Below are 22,637 nucleotides of genomic sequence, written 5' to 3'. Positions count from 1 at the left end.
GTCAGAGCTGGGGTGGTGTGGACAGCCCATGTGGGATGAGGCCCTTCCTGGGGTGCTGGGCCCACACACCTGAGAGTCTTCGTGGCAGTAGAAGCCTTTCCTGATCTTGTTCTCGTCCACGTCACAGAAGGCGACCACCTGGCGGGGGCACACAGGACACCAGCCTCAGGGATGGGAGACGGGGGTGGGGGTACGGAGCTGCTGGGTGGGATGGAGGAGGTCGGGGCGGGGGGTTGGTGGCCCACCTTGCGTCGTGCCTCAGCCGTCAGGCTGCGGTAGAGCCGGCGGCCCTGCCTGCCCGCGTTCCAGATGGTGAAAGCTGCCCAGCGCGGCAGGACCCGTTCTTCCAGGAAGCGGACACGGTGGGTCCAGATGGTGGTCCTGGCAGGGAAACGGGGCGAGTGAAGCAGAGGCGCGGGGCCCCGAGCGGCTCCCAGACCTCCCTCCCCACCCAGCCCTGCGGGGCCCCTTGTCTCCAGAGCTCACGAGGCGCCGGCCGGTGAGTAAATGAGTGAACGAATCAAGCAGGGTCGCGCTGCCCCCCCCCAGCCCCACGTGGACCCGAGGATGTGCCCTTTTCACGCCCACGGACTCAGGCCTCGAGGGACGCCAGGCACAGACCGCGGGGAGCCCGATGGGGAGGCAGCCGCCCCGCGTCCACTGAGCTCGGGTGAGCCGCCTCATGCCGAAGCTGGCCGGACCGCCGGCTGGTCCTCTCCGGCGGGACCCTCCCGTGGGCCCCTTGCTCTGAGCGACGTGGAGGCCCGGCCCCTGCGGTGTGCCTCTGCGCCCCACAGAGGCCGGTGCGCTCCGCTGTTCTGTTCAGCGTGGTCCGAAGGGCCTGGGTCGCAGGCAGGAAAGCATCCCTTAAGAATCTGGAGGGTCGGGGCACCTGGGTCAGTTGAGGGTCCGACTTGGTTTCCGCTCCGGTCACGATCTCAGGGTCTCGCGATGGATCCCCCTGTGGGGCCTGCGGGGACTCTGCCTCAGGCCTTGTCTTCCCTCTCCCCCTGCCCGCTTGTGCTCTGACTCGGAGAAACGGATCTTTACAACAAGCTGGAGGAAGGTGGAACTTCTCCGGGGGCAGCGGCCCAAACCCGACCCCGACGTGTCTCCCAGACACACCTCAGCACGCAGGGCGGCCGCCATTGCGCGGCCGCGGCCACGCCCGGGGGCACCGAACCCAGTGACCTGTGCCCGTTCCCAGGCACCTCAGGGAACCGTTCCTCCGGGGGCGGGGAGGGGCTGGGGCCTGGCGGGGCACCCGGGGTCCCGGACGCGGTGGCCCCGGGCAAGGGGCCGGAAGGCGTTCCGATGGCGGTGCCGAGGCCGCGCTGGGGCTGGCGGGCGAGCGGCTCCCCGGTCCCAGCCCCGTAGCGCTTCCCGAGCCCCGAGCCCCGCACAAGCTCCGGACCGTCCGGCCCACGCCGCTCACCACCTGCACGGCCACATCCAGGACGTGGAAGGAGTTGAAGGACAAAGGACCAGTGACCATGTGCGAGTCCTGCTCCATGAGGAGGCCTGAGGCTGAGGAAGGGACGGGAGCTGCGGGTGAAGTCACTTCTAACGCTTCCGCCCTTCCGGGACGGCTGGTGTCAGCGAGCGCTGTGTGGGATCCGGCCCGGGGTCCCCAGCAGCCGAGGGGGATGCGGGGCCACATGCGGCTCTGGCAGCGGCTCCCCCCGCCCCCCGTCCAAGTTCTGTCAGCACAGCGTCCCGTCCCGTCCAACAGTCCCTGCTCCCCAGAGTGCGGTGCAGGGCCCGGTCCGGAGACGCCGGTGACCGTGCGCTACGCAGCAGAGGGACGGCCACGGAGCCCCTCCCGCCCGGGGGTGCCGTCTTTCCCGGTGCTGGTCGGTTCTTACTTGCCCGGGAAGAATCCTCCGTCTTACCAGCTCATGTGGTTTCTGTATTGGATTAAAATCTTTGCGCCGTGAGGGGTAATAACGAGCTTTAATTACAGCCTCAGGCTTGTTGAGAATCAGGTTTCTTCCATCTCGCTGCCCAGAAGGCCTCCGGTGAAAGCGCTCCCGCTGGTTTGTTCTTCCGTTTTAAACCGAGCTCGGTCAGCACGTCCATCGCTCCTTCTATCCGTCCTTACTCGTCGTGGGGCCGCCATGTCCCCCCGCAGGGGCTGTGGCGAGCAGAGCGGCTTCCCCAAACCCACAGACCAGCCTCTCCAAATGCACCCCTGCACCCTAGCACCTGGCGGTGGAGTAAGGAGGGGACGGTGCCGGCCCCGGGGAGGGGGGACTCCGCCCCAGGCAGGACGGCCCAGAGGCCACGGGAGCAGGTGGCACCTGCGGTCACGCGGGGAGGGCAGCCGAGAGGCCGCACAGAGCAGTGGTTTTCCGGGACAGAGGCAGGACGCCACCACGGACACAAGCCTTTAAACAGGTGGTGCATGTTGTTCGGGGAGCCCAGACACACGGCGACGTCTCGGGAACCGGGTGTGGCAACGAATGCCATGGACCGCGGGGCCTCGGCAGTGGGGCTGGGAGAGGCGGCGGGCACGGGAGGGTCAGGCCTCAGGGTCGGGATGCCCCTGTCTGTCAGAAGGAGCGATGGACGTGCTGACCGAGCTCGGTTTAAAACGGAAGAACAAACCAGCGGGAGCGCTTTCACCGGAGGCCTTCTGGGCAGCGAGATGGAAGAAACCTGATTCTCAACAAGCCTGAGGCTGTAATTAAAGCTCGTTATTACCCCGTGAGGTTTTGCCACTTACGGCGCAAAGATTTTAATCCAAAACAGAAACTACATGAGATCACCTCTTTCGTGTTGTGGGTGGCAAAGCCTCGCGCTGCAGAAAAAGCAAGCAAACTCTCAACAGAAAAGAGGTTGATCTCCTGCAAACAAGATGACGACTTGTGGGGACAAAGCCCAGTTGCCAGTGGCCTGGTGCTTCTGGGACACACAGGCTCCTGCCACAGCAGAGGCCCCCTCCAAGTCCTACAGTGAGATCCCCTCAGGGATCCCTGAGGGATCGGTCTTCAGGGAACCTACCGTGAGAACACACAGACAGGAACATTCGTGATGGTGACAGAGGAGATCCCCGAGGTCCCACGCCTCATGCCCCACAGGAGATCCCCGTGGTCCCACATCTCACGGGTCTAATTTCTACCTAGTTCTAATTACTATCACCAAGCACTCGTTCTAAGTTCCACTAGGTACACCAGCTGGAATTCCTCTATGGACTGGCTGTGCTTAGGAACAGCAGAGACTAGGCCGGACTTCGGAGGGCTTCCTGTAAGCGGAATCCCACAGTACGCACACCCCGTGCCTTCCGCAGTAAGCATTTGCTGTGACGCGAATCCCTGTTGCTGCAGCAGCAGTCGGCTTCCTCTCCCTCAACGCTGAGCACCGTCCACCATGACCTCCATGCGCTTCCTGATGGACATCTGGGTGGTTGCCGGTTCTTGGCAAGGCTAACAGCGGTTGAGCAAGGTTTCCATTTCTTTTACGTTAAGCACCTAGACATGGAACTGCTAGGTCACAGGGATATGAATTTCATTAATAAAAAAAGTGCGTTTTCCAGACAGGATGTCCCACTGACACTCCTGAGAACGGTGTGCGGCCTTTCTGCGAGATCCACACCCTTGCCACCATCTGGAATCGGCACATGTTAATTTTAGCCCTCCTGGTAGGTATCCATACCTGGTAGGTATGTGACGTCTTTGCTGCTGGGGTTCCTCACACGCCTCGCGCTCGCTTCTCCCTCAGACACAGACCGTGAATGTTCCCGCTCATCTGCCACTCATGTTCCAATGGTGTCGTTTTAGGAACCAATGTTTTTAATTCTGGTAAAGCTTCATGACTTTGTAAATGGTTAATGATTCTCATGTCCTCGCTGTAAGTTTTTGCTGATCCTGAAATTGTGAAGGTGCTGCCCGCGTCCCTCCAGAAACTTCCGATTCCAGCTGTTTCTAGGTTTCTAGGTTTATATCCGAGATCCCACCAGAGCAGTGTTTTCTATACGGCACGAGACTCTTGCTCTTTCCTTCTTCTTTTCCCATGTGAATATCCGGTGGTTCTGCTTGTTGAAAATATCTTCTTTTTCCATTAAATGCCTTGGGAGACATTGTTGAAAATCAATCTATTGTATAATTTTCAACGTATTTCTGGATTCTCCATTCCATGGTCTCTCCTGATGCTGTTGCGGTTTCCTGGGCCCTGTGAGTCCCCAAAGTTTATTCTTTTCGAGGCTGTTGAGGCCATTCTGGGTCCTTTAATTTTGCATGTGAATTTTAGAATCAGGTATCAATTTCTGCAAAGAAGTTCAATCCACAGCTCGGTCTGGGCAGAACTAACATCAAAGTCACCAAATCTTCCAACCCATGAAAGGGATGTCCCTCTGTCCCTGTTATGGGTTTTCTTTAATTTCCTTCTGCACTTGCTTGTACTTTCCAGAGGACATACACACTTTCTCATGTTTACCCACAAGTATTTTTTTTTTTGGTGCCATAATACGTGTTTCTTTTTTTTTTTTAAGATTTTATTTATTTGACAGAGATCACAAGCAGGCAGAGAGGCAGAAAGAGAAAGGGAAGCAGGCTCCCCACTGAGCAGAGAGCCCGATGTGGGGCTCGATCCCAGGACCCTGGGATCATGAGCTGAGCTGAAAGCAGAGGCTTAAACCACTGAGCCACCCAGGCGCCCCCATAATACATGTTTTTTTATTGTGTTTTTTTTTTTTCAGTTGTTCGTTGCAAGTGTATAGATTGTGTGCTTTAGTGAATTCCACAAATTCTGACATACCATTTTAATTTCATCATATTGAATTTTTTTTATTTCCTTTCTGATTTTTCCCATGGTTGCTTAATTTCCAAATATTTCGGATTTTTTAAGATGTGTGAATGACATCTAATTTAATTCTATGTGGTTATAAAACACACCTTGTGTGATTTTAATCATTTGAAATGGATCCAGAGCTGTCGGTCTTGCACCTTAAAGGAACGTGTTCTACAGCTGAGTGTCACATTCTATAAATGCCGGTCGGGCTGAGGGGCTAATTCCAGTCCTCTGCACCTTGCAGGACTCCCTGCTTCTCTCAGTCACTGAGATGGACCCAAAAACCTCCAACTGCAACTGTGGAGGTAATCTGTAATTTGCCTACTTCTGTCTGGTTGTGTTCATGGGCTTGGAGACTGATGAGACACACAGCACACATCAGGGACTGCTCTGTCCTCCTGTGACGTGACCTCTACCCCGTGGCGCAGATCACACCTGCACGGAGTCAGCGGTGTGACAGCAAACCCAAAGAACGGACGTCCCGTAAAGCTACCGTGGAGAAGTGCAGACTTAACGGTAAATAACCAAAATCAAGTTCTTCAGCTGAAGACAAAGAAACTGAGTTTCAACACACGTGCAAATGCCAAGGACCTCCTGAAGCAACCCGGGACCCTGAGATGGCACCGCACGCAACAGTGGAGGTGGACGCCAGAGCCCCCCCAAATGGAGCTGCCCCACGGGGAAGCCAGGGGTCACGCCCTCCAAGGAAGCACAGGCAACCCCACCTCTGAAAGATGAATGTGCACCCGTCCCCCAAAGCAAGCAGTGTCACAACAGCAAGGCACCAAGGGGACACGTTTCTCATGGTGACAAACATGTGACACACACACACAGTTCAAACTGAAGACACGATACCCTTCCTCTGTGTTGCACACCCGCCGCCCTAGCAGCGCGCCCCAAGTGCACACAGGCCCCCTCAGTGGGGGCAGAGAGGGCACACTGAACCAGCAGTAAGCAAGTCAGACGCGTGCCTGGCACACTTTGGGGCTCCCGTCCCCTCCCAGCGCAGAGATCAAGACTTCCAAGGAACACCTACGTGTGGGTTCTCTCGCCACAGAAAAGCACACAGACCTGCAGCCTCTGTCCTGGGAGCCCTCGTCCACAGGCCCATTAGACAGCCTCTGCCCCCCACGAAGGCCACAGGCTCTGCACGCCTGGCCCGGCCCTGCGCCCAGATTTCCTGCCTCGTGCGAGAGACCTGACCCCGGGGACCAGGGTTGGCAGCCCACGCCCTCAGCGGCCCCCACACCACGTCTGGAGCCCCGGGGCCCACATACTCGAGGACAGAGTGAGTGGCGGCGTCTGGGAGGTAGCGGTAGAGGAGGAGGCTCTGGTCTACGCGGACGACCCCGCCGCCCTTCCTGAGGTGGTCGTAGAAGAACAGCAGGTCCTCGGGCACACCCTGCAGGGCACAAAAGACGCGTCATCCATCACTGGGGTTTTTGACAGAAGATCCACCGGTGGCCGACGCTTCCCGCATGTGCATTCCTTGCGGCCCGGCCGCCGGAACATGGGGCTCACGTCAAGGCGGGAGGCACTGGTGTCACCATTGCGTATGGCCGGCAGCCCGAGGACCAGCCCTCCCCACTGACGGGGTCTCTCTCTGCAGGCCTGAGAGCTTTCTTGGGGGGTTCCCTGGCTCGTGAGACCTCAGCCTCCAGCCTCCCACTAGCCTGGCGGGCAGCTGTGCTCAGCCTCGACCACAGAAGCTGGACGCCAGATGCCAGGTCTGCTCCCTGGGCTCTCCTCGATCCCACAGCGGACATCGAGGTGCGGAGGGGTCTGGCTCTCGCCCACCTCCCCGCTGTCCACATTGCGGCACTAGGGGTGTGACCGCAAGCGGAGCGGCAGTGCAGGGGCCTCGTCGATGACGTCGCCAGGAGACGCGGCTACAGGCACAGGCTGGCGTCCCGAGTGGCACCACAGGGCGGGGACAAAGCAGACAAACCCAGGATGGAAGCCGCGGCCTCACTGTCCCGAAGTCCAGAGGACAGAACTCGGGAGGGGCAGGCAAGCGGAAGGGAGGAGATCCCAGAACACAGAGGCCGCAACGGGAGGAACCTCCCCGAGCCGGTACCGGACAGAGAACACCGACCCCCCCGACAGCGCCAACACCGGCCACCGGGAAGTGGGTAACGGATCTGGACACGTCGTAAAATAAACGGCCAATCCTTCAGCACCTCAGTCATCTGGGAAACGCAAACGAACACGGGAAGTCTCGGCCACTGCAGGGCCTCTGGGTCTGCGCGGGGAGGGGAGGGCGGGCGGCCTCCCCTCGGCTCTTCCCCTCGGACATAAAAAGCACATTGGAAAAGCGTCCGCCGCGTGGCCTCCCCGGCCCTCCAGTCCCCCTGGGGCAGTGACGAGCCTTCTCCAGGCCTTCCCACCCAGGCCAGCCTGCTCTCCCAGGGCCGGCTCAGAACCAACAAGAGCCCTTCTGGTACTTTTCTCTTCGCGTAAGGGCCTCCTGGGGGCATTCAGATTCCTGAGCCTGGCGCAGAGGCTGCTTACCACGGCTGGACGTGGTCCCGGGCCATGCCTGTACCCACCTCCGAACCTCAGACTCCCGGCCCCCTCCAGCCGCCTCTGCTAGTGCCTTTCCTGATTAAAAAGCCGTCCACCCGGCCCATTCCAGCTCACCACTGCCTCCGTGCCCCGGCCCCCGCACACTCGCAGTCACGGGTCCGCACCCTGGTCCCCTGCTCCGTCATTCAGCACCTGGACTGCTTCCTGCTGCTTCCATCACTTGCCCTTCTCTCCACAGAGGAGGGACCCTGGGCTCTTAGCCCTGGGCAGACCCTGGCTCTTCACTGGCCCAAGGAGAATCACCTGAAGGTCAGTCCCCAACGTCCGGTTCTCCGAACAATTCGGCTCGACCGGTTTCTCTGGGGATGGCATCAAAGAACGGTGGAAACACTTGATGTCCTTCTCTTGGTGGTGGGCTCTGCTGCCATCTGTGATCTGCCTCCTTACACCCCAGACCCCCCACTTGCCCCAGCCCCATCACAGATCTAGTCCTGGCCCCTGACCCCTTCTTCCTGATCCCCAATCTCTGATACCTGGTCTCTGACTTCTGACCCCTAGTGCCTGAAATACGATCTCTGGTCTCTGATCCATAGTTCTGTAACTGATTGCTGGTTCCTGGTCCCTTGTCTCTGATCTCTGGTCCCTGATCCCTGATCTCTGGTCGCTGAGCCCCCATACAAAGGGATGCATGGGCTTTCTTTGCCCCCAGGGGCTTCTTCTCCAGGAAGAATTATTTTGAGCTGAAAGTCCTGACGTACTTTGAATTCTGAGACTGCTCAGGGCTGCGAGTTAGGGTGTGTCAGACCTTTAGATCAAGGTTTCCCAGGGAACGTCTCCTGATGACAGTTTCTGGGCTATTTTCTACAGAAGAACATAAAAGCATGGACTCATGGTCCAACAAGAACAGTGGCTTCCATAGCACCTGCCAGAAGAGGGGGGACCTGCTCGGGCTTCCCTCCACCAGGCTGCTGTTGCACCATCAGGGAGATCGTAGCTGTGCCATCTGCTGCCCCTGGTGGAGCTGAGGCCCCTGGGACTGGGGGCCCTGGGGCAGGGTCGTGCCACATGCTTACAAGTTCTCTCCATTGTGTGGATTTGGGGGAGAAACAGGAGCACAGGGATTGTGCTCAACACCCTAAGACCATGAGTCAGCACACATCCGGGACAACGAGACCTGGTCGCCCATCCCAGCAGGGGGTGAGACGGGAAGGCTAGTCAGTACGGACCCACGTGCCTGCGAGGGGCGGCCAGGCCAGGGCCAGGAGGAGCACGGTGGGATGGTGGCACATGTGCTCCCTGCTCAGGCCAACCCTGGGAACGTGAGGTGCTGTTGGTGGCAGCCTGCGCGGCAGGGAGACCGGCCTGGGGCAGGCCCGATTCCCGTCCTACTGCAGACGCTGCTGGCTGGTCCCCCGGGGGCGCTGTCTGGTAGATGTGTGAGAACGGCTCTCCTCCTGGAGGCTGAGTCTGGGCAGCTGTGAGGGACTCGGTCCAGCATGGGGGGGCAGTGGAGGCCTCTCCCTCCAAAATGACAGGCAAGAAGGGAGGCTGGGTGAGGACAGGATGGGGATGGACTTGGCCCTGAGCTGAGGGTCCACAGGGCCGGCCGTGATGTCGACAGGAGGGAAGCAGGCTCAGAGCAGAAGGGGCTCACAACATGACAGTGGCCAAGGTTCCAACGCCTGAGTCGCTGCCCCTGCCTCCCAGCCGGGGTCTCCAGAACCCTGTGGCCCAGACCCTCTGCTGCCTTTGTGCGTCCAGGCTCCCTCCTGCCCCCAGCCCAGCAGCTGGTGGGGGTGGTGGATATGGGGCCTCATCCCAGTTCAATAGCAAAGGCCTGATGAGCCCTTCACACGCCCACTCTACCTCCTCCCACTGTGGAGACCAGACCTCACGTTCTCAAAGCCTCATTTAAGGGAAGTTTAAGGGAAAATAAACAAATGGACCCTAAACTTAACTTTTTAATTGGGTGTAGGAGCATTAACTGTAAGACTGTGGGGTGTGGGGTGGGGCTGAGGGAGCCCCGGCAAGAGGTCGGGTCTCATTTCTGGGGCACACGCTAGAGCTCAGTGTGGGCTGAGCGCTGCAGGTGGGGCCCCACAGGTAGGAGAAGCTTTAGGGAAGAGCCTAGCCTAGTCTGGACAGAATGCCCAGGGCCACCTGTCCCTCTCCTGTAGTCACCCGAGGCAGCATGGCTGGCAGCTTTACACCAGGATGAGGAGCCCTGGGGCCTGGGTGCCTGCAGCCCTCACACAGAAATCCCCAGTGGGTGCCAGGGCCCCAGACGCGCTCGGGGAAGCTGGGCCCAGCCAGCGGCAGGAGGGCTGGACCAGCCTTTACAGAAGATGTTTCTGAAGCCCCGGGTCCCTGCAGGGAGCACAGTACCCACAAGTGGGTAGGGCTGGGGGGCTGACACCCAGGGGATGACGGCACCTCCCCTGACCCCAGAGGAGGGGATCCACGAGGGCCCACACTTACCTGCCCGCCTTCATCAAATGGGCCCACGTGGGAAAACCATGCTCGAGAGCAGAACCAGGTGGGCATAATCACAGTCGGGCCATTGGAGGTAAAAACCTAAAAGCAAATACCAGAAAGTAACAGCTCGTCACAAACAACATACAATTTATTTTCCACAAAATGTAATTCAGAAAGTGACAAAAGAATTTGCTCTTCTCCGTAGGAACAGACGTTCAAGGGACTTTACGGCCAGACCCACCATATGGGGGATGGCAGAAGAGGGGCCAGAAGAATCAGTGGCTCCACCTGGGTCCTGATCCTGACCCTGGGTGAGCGCTCGCTCGCTGACTGTGTTCGAGGAGGAGGCCCCCCTGCTTTTGACGGACGGTAAAGTTTCACATGAAGACAGAAGTAAACGTGTTGCTTTTAGTTGTGGCAAGAAAGAACTGCCATGTTCAGATGAAACGGATGGGATCCTCCAAAGACACGTACATCGAAAACTGACTAAAACAGCAGCAGAAGGTATGACCAGACCCACAAGAGGCTGGGAGAGCACTTAAAACAGAAACACTAAGCCCACGACGTCCCACAAAGAAACGCAAAGGTCCGGAGGGTCAGCGAGCTCTGTCCCATGCTGCACGAATTGACACCCCCTGTCACAGTCTTCCACAAACGCAGGCGGCGGCAGGGAGCACTTCCTGACTCATTCTGTGTGACCAGCTCTGCCCGGATGCAAAGCCCGTCAGAAATACCACAGAACTGCAGCAGGAGCCCTAGGGATACAGCTGCAAAAATCCTCAACAAAGAACGAGTGAACGGAGTCCGCTGTTGCAGAAAAAGGGTTCTACAGCACGACCACGTGGAGTTTACCCCAGGACGGCAAGGTTGGTTCGACACACAAAGACACAGGCGATGTGACACGCCGTATTTGTAGATAAAGGATGAAACCACATGACCATCTCGACAGATGCAGAAAAAGCTTTTGACAAAACTCAGTGCCTTTTCATGACAGAACTCGTCCAGCTAGGACTAGACGGGCCCCTCGTGACCTGTTAAAGGGCATCTGCAAAGCCCCAGCGCTGATGCCGTACGAAAATGCTGAAACACTAAACGCTCTTCCCCAAAGGTCAGGGATAAGACAATACATGCTCTCACCACATCTCACGGACACTGTGCTACAAGTTCTAGGCAAAACACTTAGGAAATGAGAAAAATAAAAGACATTTTCTAATACTTTGGGAATGAAAGAATGAAATGGCGTCAATTTGCAGACGACACAATCCTGTAAGTGTAAAACCCAAAGGCGTATGAACACACACGCACACCCTTGACCTGACAAGTGAGTTCAGCAAAGGTCCTGGACATGAGACTCACAAAACTCAACTGTATTTCTATACACTCGTAATGAACAATCCAAAAACAAGATTAAGAAAACATTCTGATTCACAACAGCATGAAAAAGACACTCAGAAATGAACAAAACAAGACTTGTGCAAGACTTTACACTGAAAATCATGAAACATCTTTTTAAAAAAGATTATTTATTTGACAGACAGAGGTCACAAGTAGGCAGAGAGGCAGAGAGAGAGGAGGAAGTGGGCTCCCTGCTGAGCAGAGAGCCCGAGGTGGGGCTCGATCCCAGGACCCTGAGACCATGACCCGAGCTGAAGGCAGAGACTTAACCCACTGAGCCACCCAGGGGCCCCATGAAACATCTTCCAAACAAATTAAAGACCTAAATAAATGGAAGGACATCCCATTTTCATGGGCCAAAAGAGTAAATATTAAGATGTCAATATTTTCCAATTAATCTACAAAATAAACATAATTCCTAACACAATCCCAGCTGTTTGTTGTTGTTGCAGAAAATGATAAACTGGGCAGTGGCTGTGCCCGCAGCAGTCGCTGCCCCCCCCCCCCGCCCCGGCCAAGCAGGCTCGTGCTGTCCGTGGGAGCCAGGCCTGCTGCGTGGGCTGTGCCGGCACCTTGAGACCCAGAGGGTGGAGAGGGAGCTCCGTCCTCCTGATGAAAACAAACGGTGGCCGGAAGGCGTCACGTGTCACTGCGCCCGGCTGGCAGGCCCAGGACACGCAGGCACTTCTAAAGGATAAAATCTGGACTCTGGCCAGTGGCAGGTCAAAGGCACGGCATGAGCACACGACGCCCACGAGAACAGGCCAGATCCTCAGTCCCAGGCTGGATCCAGAATCCAGAATCTCGGACAGTCTCTCTCTTGTTGTGCGGCCTGGAAGCGGGTGGGAATTACGCCGCAGCCTGGGGCCCCGGGGGAACCAGGTCCCACCCCCCCCCCCCGTGGCCAGGAAGCGTTTCCACAAGTTCTCAGAGCACCGCTGTATCGCACAACACAGGTGTGAACTGCGCGGGTCTATGTACACGGGAATTTTTAAAAATCAATACAAGACAGTGCTATAAACGCCATTTTCCTTATGATTTTCTTAGTAACGTTTTCTTTTCTCTGGCGTACTTTACTGGAGGAACAGACCAGAATACATGCGTTATTGCCGTTATGCTATGGATGAGGCTTCTGGCCCACACACGGCTATTAGCAGTTAAGTGTTTGGGGAGGAAAAAGTCATGTGTGGATTTTCCTGCAGAATCAGCTCCTGAAACCCCATGCTGTCCGAGCATCGACTGTACCTGGACGGGGTTTCCACGGCCCCGTGAGGACAGGCCCGCCTCCTGCCACAGGCCACAGAGCAGACACCCGCTCTCCTCGGCAGCTCCCTCCGCCGCCCGGGCTGGCTTCTGTGCCGCTCGGGGAGGACGGCGTCACCGGTGTTTGCCTGGAGCCCCCCTGGCTCTGAGGCCCCTCACTCCAGCCCACACATGTCCACCCCACGTGGACGGCTGTTAGCAGTTCTTGGGAACGCAGTGTCCACCATGAACATCACTGGGCTTCCTCTTTGTGGGAAGCATCCATGGCCTTGTCTGACCGTCTCATAACTTGCATTTTCCCGGGGACGAGGGGCATGCAGAGCCCTGAAGCACACATCCAGACACTTGTCACCATTTTACACAGAATGAGCCAGGCTGGGTGGTTCCACGAATCTGTGCACGTGCGGTGGGACTCAGAGCTTTTCCCGAAAAGGGGAAAACAGCCAGTTTTATTTATTAACAGCTGTGTTAACTTGGGGACAACTAAGTGTTCTCACTTTTAAATGTTTTTTCCAGGCATCTGTTTACAAAACAAACTCCGAGACACAGAGGGGCTCGCACACAGGCACACCGAGTCCCGAGTGCTTCTACTGCTCTGCTAACGTGCAGACGGGCCAGTGAGGAGAGACCCACCTGCAGTCTCCTGCTCCCCTTGGAAGCCTGGCATCTCTCCGTGGGGACAGCGGCCACGGGGACAGGAGACACCCCCTCGTGGAGTTCTCTCTTTGGAAACTTGCGAAGAAATGAGCCAGAGCGGGGCTGAGGCTGGGCACACGGGCCCTGTTCCAAGCACTGTTTCCGGCACTGCAGACCCACCCTGCAGCCTGGGGGAGCCCAGAGGTCAGGAGGCAGGCAGGCCAGCAGGATGGGGCCTGAGGGTTCAACAGCCTCTCAGAAATCTGCCCGACTACAGTTCCAGAGCCCTTTAGACTGTGAATGAATCTTGTTTTAATTTGATGCTCTGTGGGGTGTATGGGGGAAGGGGGCCCAGCAGGCAGTGAGCTGGGACTGGTGAGGGTGGGGCAAGGAAGGCCAGTGACCACTCCCAGCACCGCTGTCCCCTTCTGCTCATCGGCATCGTCTCCGTGGACACGGGCTGCCGTCAGCACCACACATGGGGCTGGTCCGGCAGACACCACAGCTCTGGAGGCCGGTGTCGGAGCCCCAAGAGCCTGCTGCTGCCAGGGAGCCACCTTCTTCCGCAAGCTCTGCTGTCACTTCTGACAAGGCCACTGGTCCCATCACAGGGGCCTCACCCCCATGACCTTCTCTAACCTGATCGCCTCCCAAAGGTCCCCCAATTCTGCTATGTTGAATGTGGGGGACACAAACATGCTGCCATGACAGGCACACCCTTCATCTCCAGTGTGGGGGTGCTGAGATCGCTGCTCTGTGGGCCACCCCCAGACCCCTAATTGCCCCCAAGCTCCAGAGCGTGCATCTGGCTGCCCACAGGCATCTCCCCTTGGTTATGGGACTTCTGTAGTTTCACTAAAGTATGCAGCAAGCTACACACGTGTATACACAGTTGGAGAAACTCACCCACGTGTGCACGTCTGAGCCACACACCACTCCTGGTTCTGAGCTGGCCGCCCCTGCAAGCTTCCTTGCGCCCGGGCCGCCCCCCATCCCCAACACAGGCAACCGCTGGTTCACTTTCCGTCACAAGAAGCAGCCGGCATTTCCTAGGTGCTGCGCCAATGGGGTCCCAACGCCTGCCCTCCTCCTCTCTGGTGTCCTGCGCTCTGTCAACCACACGTGCTTTTCCACGCGCCTGCTGATGGGCCCACAGGCAGCCCAGGGCATGTGGTCTCTGTACAGACGGAGCACATGGGGGGGGGGTGGGTATGGCAGGTGCAAAGCAGGAGCTCCTAGAAAACGGCTCTGCTGTCCCAAGGTTCTTTCTGCTCCCGCCGACCCTGGGCTCCGCTCCGGCCGGCCACATCCCACAAACACTGGGTACCACGGCCTTTTTCATTTCAGACTGCTAAGAGGTAGACACACACCTGTCTCACTGGGCACGCCATACCCTCCTAATGCCCCTGAGGCTGTGCTAATTTGCCATCCAGACACCGAACCCGATGGAGCATGCATTCAAGTCACTGGTCCCCTTTTTACTGGGATGTTTGTGTCCTCAGACTCCACAAAGCTCCATGGAACTCTCCCACTCAGGACTCGAGGCCTTTGCTGGACATGGTCTGCAGCCACACCCCAGTTTCCTGGTTCATCCTTCACGACATCCACTGGGCTGATGAAGCCCACCAGACCCCAGGGACTGGGGTCCCTCTCGGGGTCCCTCTCGGGACCAGAGCGGCCGTGTCTCACCCCATGGCTTCTTGTCTAACCCGTGATCACAAAGAAGTTTTTTTCTGTTCTCTTCCATAAGCTTCATGGTATTAAGTTTCGCATTTAGTTCTAGGATCCGTTTTAAGCTAACTTTTTATGAATGGTGTGAGTTTTTTCAAGTCCAATTTTCTTGCACGTGGACATATGGATGTCCCAGCACATCTTTTCCACTGACCCTGTCCATAAGAGATCAGTGGTCTGTGTGTCTGTCCTTGTGCCGACACACGGCCATGGAGTCCGGCAGTGCTGGCCTCTAACTCTGCTCTTGTCCACGTGGATTTTGGCTGTTCTAAGTTTTTCCATTTCCAAAAGATTTTGCAATAAGTTGGCCAATTTCTTTTTTTCTTCTCCCCCCCCTTTTTTTTTGAGTTGGTCAATTTCTGCGACAAAGCCTGCTGGGGTACTGACTGGGGTCATGTTAATGTTCAGGTGGGTTGGTCTGGGAGGACTTTCATCTTCACAACACCTGCGTGCCCTGCCTGCCTGCCCAGTCTAGGATCGTCTCCCATCACAAGACCCTCAGGCCCCTCTACAAAGACCCCTCTCCTACATATGGTAACATTTCAGGGGTGTCTGAAATGTAGGGGCATTCTCCCCATTCCTCACCTGGGGTCAAGGGAAGTGGGTGCCGGGGCAGGGAAATCTGGCTGTAACGAGACACAAGACAGCCTCACGGACGCTAAAATCAAAGACTGACACCACCAGATGCAATCTTAGACACGGGGAAGGGATGGTGCGCACACCTACTTGCAAACAGCAGTACGGGTACCCAGACTATCTGCACAACCAGCCATGCCACCCTGGGTGTCCCAGGAAAATAAGAGCTACGTCCACGCAAAAACTGCGAACACGGAAAGCACAATGGACAAAACTGGAAGCAACGCAAATGTTATTCAACACGAGCGACAGACACCGTGGAACAGAGCGCAGGGGGCCTCCCCTCCGCAGCTCCGAGCACAGCCATGAGTGGACAGATAGTGGTGGCCTTCACGGAGTCAAGGAAGGCAACCTTCATCTACACAAAACCCTAAAGACGGGACTTCTAATCTCTAGAGACAGAAATCAGACCAGCGGGCCTGCAGCTGGACCAACTCCCTGGGGTGGTCTGTCTGGCTCTTGGGATCAGGGACCTTGTGCCTTGCTTTCTGCAAATCAGGTTTTTGGTGTGTGGGAGGGGTTCGAGGGTCCTGGAATCCAGGGGCTCCCCATCCCCAGACACTACAGACGGGCCCCTGAACACCAGCATTTTCTAGCAAACTCAAACACATCAGTCCCCACAAATGTGCTCCATTCCTTCTTTGACTGTAAGAAAAAACCGGTTTCATAATGCTATTTGGGAACTTTTGCAAAGCAAGACCTAGGCACCCTGTTTTCAACTCCTACTTAGTGAAAATCCACAGGCATTTTCTGGTAGGTTGCCTGCAGCTGAACACCTGATGCCCAGTCCCCAAGCACATGGGTTTCGGGTGTGGGAGCTGGGCCTGGTGGACAGGCAGCGAGTGTAAAACACACGATTCTGGGGGTGCCTGGGTGGCTCAGTGGGTTAAGCCTCTACCTTCAGCTCAGATCATGGTCTCAGGGTCCTGGGATCGAGCCCCGCATCGGGCTCTCTGCTCAGCGGGGAGCCTGCTTCTCCCTCTCTCTCTGCCTGCCTCTCTGCCTACTTGTGATCGCTCTCTGTCAAATAAATAAATAAAATCTTAAAACAAACAGACAAAAACCACAAACGTGATTCTGAAGACGTGGTATGAAAAAAGAACATTGTATCTCATTGGTATTTTTCTGTTGGTTACATGTTGAAATAACATTTTGTGTATATTAGTTAAATAAAATATATTATTATAATTAAACTCATCTACTTCTTTATACCTTTTTAATATAACTATTAAAAAACCACTAACTCTGTTTTGGCTTGCATTTTTGGCTCATTATTTTTCTATTGGCCAGAACTATGTGTCTGTCTATAAAGCAATCGATCTTTCTTTAGCGATGCAGACGGTTGAAAGAAGTAGAAGGAAACACACAGCAAAGGCCGATCTGGGATGGTGGTCACCTCTGGAGAGAGGGAGGGCATCTGGGAGCAAAGAGAGCACAGGCCCAAGCAGAATGGGCCAAATGTCAGCCAAAGACGCTAACAAGGGAGAAAGGGGATTATTAACATGTTTAGACCAGGAAGTTCAACAGTTCAGATACGGCGGACAAACCCCTTGAGAGATGCCAGTTAAGAACAGAAATCCAAACAGTTAAACAGTGGAATTCATAACCTAAAACCGTCATGGGTGCATGCTACCAACCATTAAAGCAGGGGAGAACACCGATCTCACAAACTCCTTCATAAAATAAGGGAGGGAAGAGTATTTCAACCCGTCTAAGAAGGTCAGCATTAACGTGCGGCCAAAACCAGACAAAAATACCACCAGGAAACCACAGCGCGCTGTCCATTGTGAACAGCGATGCACGAGTCCCTCATAGACTGTCGACAATCTGATCCAGACACGCGCCCGTCTTGACCACGATGTGCTGATCCTACACATTCAAGCTTGGTTTAACATTTGAGAATCAGGAAAAAAATATGAACATTTTGATAGATACAGGAAAAGCATCTGACAAAACCCAACACCGAATCAAGGTATAAGGCACAACCTCTCAGAACACCAAGAACAGAAAGGAATTTACTCAGCCTGCTAAGGGCCACCATCTCGTTTGCGGTGAAAGCCCGAGAACCGGCCTCTGGACCAGGATGGCGACCGGAGAGCCCATTCCCGTGGTGGTCCGGAAGCTCTGCCCGGGACAACAGATCGGGCTGTGCACAGAAGGGAGAGCGGGGCCGGGTCTAAGGCGAGCAGACCAGCCCTCACCTCACCCCACACACGGCATTTACCTCAAAGCGGACGCGAGAGCTAGAATTACAAAACTTCTAGAAGACGCACATAGGAAAATGCTTGCAAGTGGAGCCTAGGCGATTTTCATAAAATAGAGCAAATATCTGCAAAATGAAAAGGAAAACTAATAGCCTGGATTTCATCCAAACTGAAAACGTCACCTCTTCGAACGATGAGGTAAGAAACGAAGGGGCCACCCAGGGGCTCGAGGGAACGCTCATGTGTCCGTCGGGCACACCGATCTGGGGAGGGACGCGTTTCTGGAGTCCAAGAGAACTCTCACAACTCGGTGAAACGGAGAAGAGCAACGGTGAGCGCGGGGCCTGCAGCCGCCCCATGGAGGCGTGAGGGTGAACGGCACGCCACGTTCCGCGGGGGCACAAAGACCAGGCACGGGCGCAGACACAGGCGGGCTCACCGCGGCCAGGCTGGAGCCGAGGCTCTGGGCGGCAGCAGTCCTTTCTGAGGGAACCTTCTGGAGCGTGCTAAGAGGTCCACAGTCAGAGCGGCTGGAAAGGAACAGCCTTGCACGTGTCGCCCTTCATGGGTTCCCCTGGCTGCTGAGCCCCGGATGGCCACGCCGGCCCTGGGCATCACGCTGGTGTCTCCCTCCCTCCAACAGCAGCGGCCACAGTGCCCCCCGGAGGCACCCAGCAGACACCTCCAGCGCCTGGAACAACGTCCTTGCCCAGACACCGTCTCCACATGACCCCCACATGCTGTCTGACCTCTCTCTGCCCCCTGTTGCCTAGTCCTGGCCTCCTGCACCTGTCCCCCCTCCCCAGGCGCTTCCCGAGCACAGTCCCCAGGCACAGCCGAGGTCTGAGACGCTTGCAGTCAGCCACTGACGCCGACATTCCCACACAGTGTGCGACCTGCCTGCCAGCTTCTGGACTCAGGCTCCCGGGAGGACAGACCTGCCTCTGAATCAAGAGGGCTCAGAGGCCGCCCTGCCCCGTGTGCCCACGCTAGGCCGGCCACGACCACGGCCCAAGGCTCATGGGCCCACCCAGGAAGCTTTCCTGCGGAGAGCAGAAACACCCGGCTCAAAAGGGGCAGCTCAGGGTGCTCAGCTTGGCCAGCGGTGCCGGACATGACTCTGTCCTCCATGGACCAGGTGCCCCTGGCCAGGCCCTTGTGTTTTTCACCCTCGGGAACCAAAGCAGAAGGGGTGAAGACCAGCGACCCCAGAGGCTGTCTGCAGGCACACACAGGGGCTGGGGTCAGCAACCCCACGTGGTGGACTCCCAGAAACGTCAGCAGCCAAACCAAACGCCCCTGCCCCTCCTGGAGGAAAGGAGTTCAAGAAAATGGGGTTTTAGATTTCAGAATGTCTCTGCCAACCTGGCCGTTGGAGCAGTAATGGCTTTGGCTGCAGGATGCATGTGGCATGGACCCAGAGATGGCCTGAGGCCACTGGGGTAGGAGCCACGGATGGTGCAGTGCCCACGGGCCATGGGCTACACCTTGCTGGCGCCCAGCCTGTGGGTGCAGGGCCCTCACTCCGTGAGAGCGGTTCCTCCTCAGGGCTGCAGCACGTAGTTTCTTGGAGCTCCAAGCTCTTCATGCAGGCAAAGACCCCTCTGGGCTCCCAGGCCTGGGAGTCCCTTGGGGGCACAGACAGCAGAGGGCACGCGGGCCACACACAGGCACTGGAGGTCCCGTCCGTGTGCGCAACAGGCAGAGGTGGCTGGGCCAGGCCAGCTCCAGGCACCGTGGTTGGGAGGTGACCTCTGCCCTTTCTCATACAGGATGTGGGCATTGGCATGTGTGAGGTCTGTGCAGAGAGGTACAGGGAGTGTGTGCGCACACCCGCAGTAGAATGGTGTGCACGGGGGAGCCGGGGCTGCACGGCTCAGTGCAGAGGAGCCTGTCGGGGCGACAGTCAAGAGGGAGTCCTGGAGAAAAGGCCGTCCCGAGTGCCGGGTTCCCGCGCACATCGGGAGCTCTCGCTGACGCAGGTGACCCAGGACCGGCTCTTCCCAGATGCGCGTCACATCTTTGCCACGGTGGACGGGGCAGCTCCTGCTGCTCTGGGCCAGTGGGCTCCTCTTGCCACTGCCGCTGGCCCTGAGCGCCACACCAACTAAGGCCGGACGGAGATGCTGGAGCTCACAGGTGAGTCTGGGCAACAAGACTACTCTGGACGCTTCTCACTGGCGGATTTTCCTTTGTTTTATCCAGAAAACGCAAGTGCTCAAGGTGCCATGAGAGTTACTAGCCCCAGCTCTAAACCTACCTGCGTATCAGGGAAATCTTCACGTGTTTCCTTGCCCTGTTCAAGCAAGCTTGACACATCACAACATGAACTAATTTGGCGTAAGGTAAAAACCACTTTCTCCCTTGTGCTTACAGTGAACCCCCCGAGGGCCCAAGCTCAGACACCCCTCCGAGCCCTTCACACCCCACGTGGGTCTGGGCGTGTGTGCGGAGCACTGTTCCAGGGGCCCAGCCTCTGCCTCTCAGGGCCGCTCCGTGGTTCTGAGCCACACATCCTACTGGCACCCGGCTGCTGCTCTCCAAGGTAAGCAGGAGCAGGAAAATTTGCTTAATAAACGTACAACTCCCACTTTTCTCAAAATTTGAAGTTTGGCTCCTGGTGCCTCATCTGCTAAGTGGTAAAGCAAGTCCGGGAAGAAGGAGACTTGGCCCTTGGGTGACAGGGGGATCCGCCAGCAGGAAGGCTGATGGCGGGAGCAGCGAGCCTGGCATGGGATGGGGAGCAGAGCCCCTAAGTCTGCCTCCTGCGGGGCTGCCTCCAGACCCCCCCAGAGCCCCCTAGCTCTACCCACCTCCACCCCTGCTGCATGCACGCCTCATCCCTGCTGCGCGCACACCTCTACCCCTAATGCATGTGCACCTCCACCTGTGTGTACCCATGTCTCACCCCTGCTGTACGCACACCTCCACCCCTGCTGTGGGAGTGCCTCATTCCTGCTGCACTCCCTGGGGCTGCACTCCCCTGGCGGCCACGTTGGTTGGTGTCTGTTCAGTCACAAAGTCCAGACAGATTCAGATGGGGAAACTAACAATTATTTCCAAACTAAGTTTAGGAAGCTAACGTGCCAGCAGCCTCCATCACCCGTCCCCCTAGAGGATCCCAGACGCGTCACTATTTGCTCAGCCCCCCGTGGCTGTACGTGCGGTCGCCTCCAAGCTCATGTGTGGCGTCGGGCCCCTCCAATGGGCTTTTTGTTTCAATTACAAGTACGTACTTTCCAACTCTACAGCCACCTTCTGTTTTAAGATAATTTCTATCCTCGCTGAGATTTCCCCGTATGTCATTCTCAATGTACTTCCTTTTAAATTCTGAAACCCTGTTCCCCTTAGTTGTTGCCAGTGTCTACAGAAAGACAGTCACCCAGGGCTCTGTTACGCCCACCACCTGTGCCCACGCAGTGGCAGATTCCACGGATGGCTTCTCCTCCCCCAAGCGAGAGCGGCACCTGGACGCTGCACGTGCCGCAGGCTTAGCCACCCGGTGACACTCCCCACACCTCAGGTGATGGGCCCGTGTGTAGGCTGCAGGGACAGGCTCCAGGTTTCACTCTCTGTGAGGCTCTCACGTCTTCGTTGAGCACACCTGCGCTCTTGGGGCAGTCGCTGGTCCCTCTTGTGTAGCCGTGTGCAGACCCCACAGCGGTCCAGTTTCCACATATTTCTTGAAATTCTGGGGTGTCTGCTGGTCTGCTTCTAGCCCCAACCAGGGCCCAGCCCAGGGGCTCAAACCCAGGTGCAGGGACTCCAGGCCAGTCTTCTTCCCAAGGGCAGGGACGCCCTTCCCAGGTTGGACGGCTGAGAGACGGCAGCCCCGGGAGGCAGGTGTGGCTTTGCGGGGTGCAGAGGGGCAGCTCGCCCAAGGCGGTGGTCTCAACAGCAGCCCCGCCAAGGACCCTTAAAGGAGGGCCTTCCCGGGCACGCTGTGTGGCCTGATACCGAGCGCCCGCATGCACGTGGCCTTTCCTCAGCGTCCCCGGCGGTGTGACCGCGGAGCAGATGCCCCGGATCTGGGTGGGGAGGCCCTGGGGGTCGTTGAACCCTCTGAGGGGGCTCCAGGCTGCACTGCCCGTCGCTGGGCCATCTGGGGCGCCACGCAGAGCCTTCTGCCGAGGCCTGTGGCCGGAGTCGTTCGGAGGAGGCGATGGGTGGAGGTGTGGGGCCCGGCCACAGCAGCAGGTCTGGCTCCACCGACAGCAGGGCCGGGGGACACGGGCGCTCAGCGGGCTTCGGGCTCGACACGATGCTCCCCCGTGCACAAGACGCGCGCGTTGGCCGTCTCGCCCCCCAGGGAACAGTCCCGCAGGAACAACCACGGCCCGCGAGACCCCCGTCCTCGTCCGCACGGCCACTGACGGGGTCTTCGCTTGGGGACGAGTTCGTCAGCGTCCTCCAGGCCCAGAGCACCGGACACTGCGCTCCTCGGGTGGAGAAAGCACAGGACGCACCGGCCCGCTGGTGAGGGACTCGGAGGGCGTGCGTTTGGAGCTCGCGCGTTCGGAGCTCGCGTCGGGGCGCCTGGCGTTGCCCTGGGGGGTCTAGTGCGCAATCCCCGCCCACCGCCAGGCCACTGCCGGGCCACCCGTGAGACGGGCAGTGGGCCCCGTTCGTCCCCCTCAGCGCCTCGCAGGGCATCCCCGCGGCTCACCCTCTGTCCCGGCCTGCGCGCGCCCCACAGCCCGCAGGGCCCTCCACCCCGCCCTGGGCTCTCACCGTCGCATCCCACGGACGGTCCACTAGCGCGCAGACGAGCGGCGGGAACCGCCCCTGCGGGCCGGGCAGGCGCAGAGGGGCCAACCCGGGCACAAACCCAACCTGCCTGTGCTTGGCGCGCGCGCGCGCACGCACACATGCACATGCACGCCGGAGCCCCGAAGTGCACAGGCACACACGCACGCGCACACCGGAGCCCCAGAACGAACGCGCCAGCACGCGCACACAGACACGCTCACGCACGCACGTTCG

General features: G+C 57.7%; 1 protein-coding gene across 1 annotated transcript in view; it reads right to left on the bottom strand.

The window, feature by feature from the left end:
• B3GNTL1 (UDP-GlcNAc:betaGal beta-1,3-N-acetylglucosaminyltransferase like 1) overlaps positions 1–22,637 on the bottom strand; it is an 80,466-nt gene that overhangs the window by 4,923 nt on the left and 52,906 nt on the right. Inside the window, exons 7-10 of the mRNA XM_032870307.1 lie at positions 9,793–9,888; positions 6,066–6,190; positions 246–381; positions 70–138 (exon numbers count right to left, since the gene is read on the bottom strand). Of these exons, the coding sequence (XP_032726198.1) occupies positions 70–138; positions 246–381; positions 6,066–6,190; positions 9,793–9,888 (426 nt within the window). The remainder of the gene's footprint in view (positions 1–69; positions 139–245; positions 382–6,065; positions 6,191–9,792; positions 9,889–22,637) is intronic.

The sequence above is a fragment of the Lontra canadensis genome, unplaced genomic scaffold, assembly GCF_010015895.1.
Source record: "Lontra canadensis isolate GAN:19392208 unplaced genomic scaffold, GSC_riverotter_1.0 scaffold41, whole genome shotgun sequence".
In the NCBI taxonomy this organism is placed as follows: Eukaryota; Metazoa; Chordata; class Mammalia; order Carnivora; family Mustelidae; genus Lontra; species Lontra canadensis.
The sequence above is the reverse complement of the archived record's forward strand: the minus strand, read 5'-3'. Positions and strand labels throughout refer to the sequence as shown.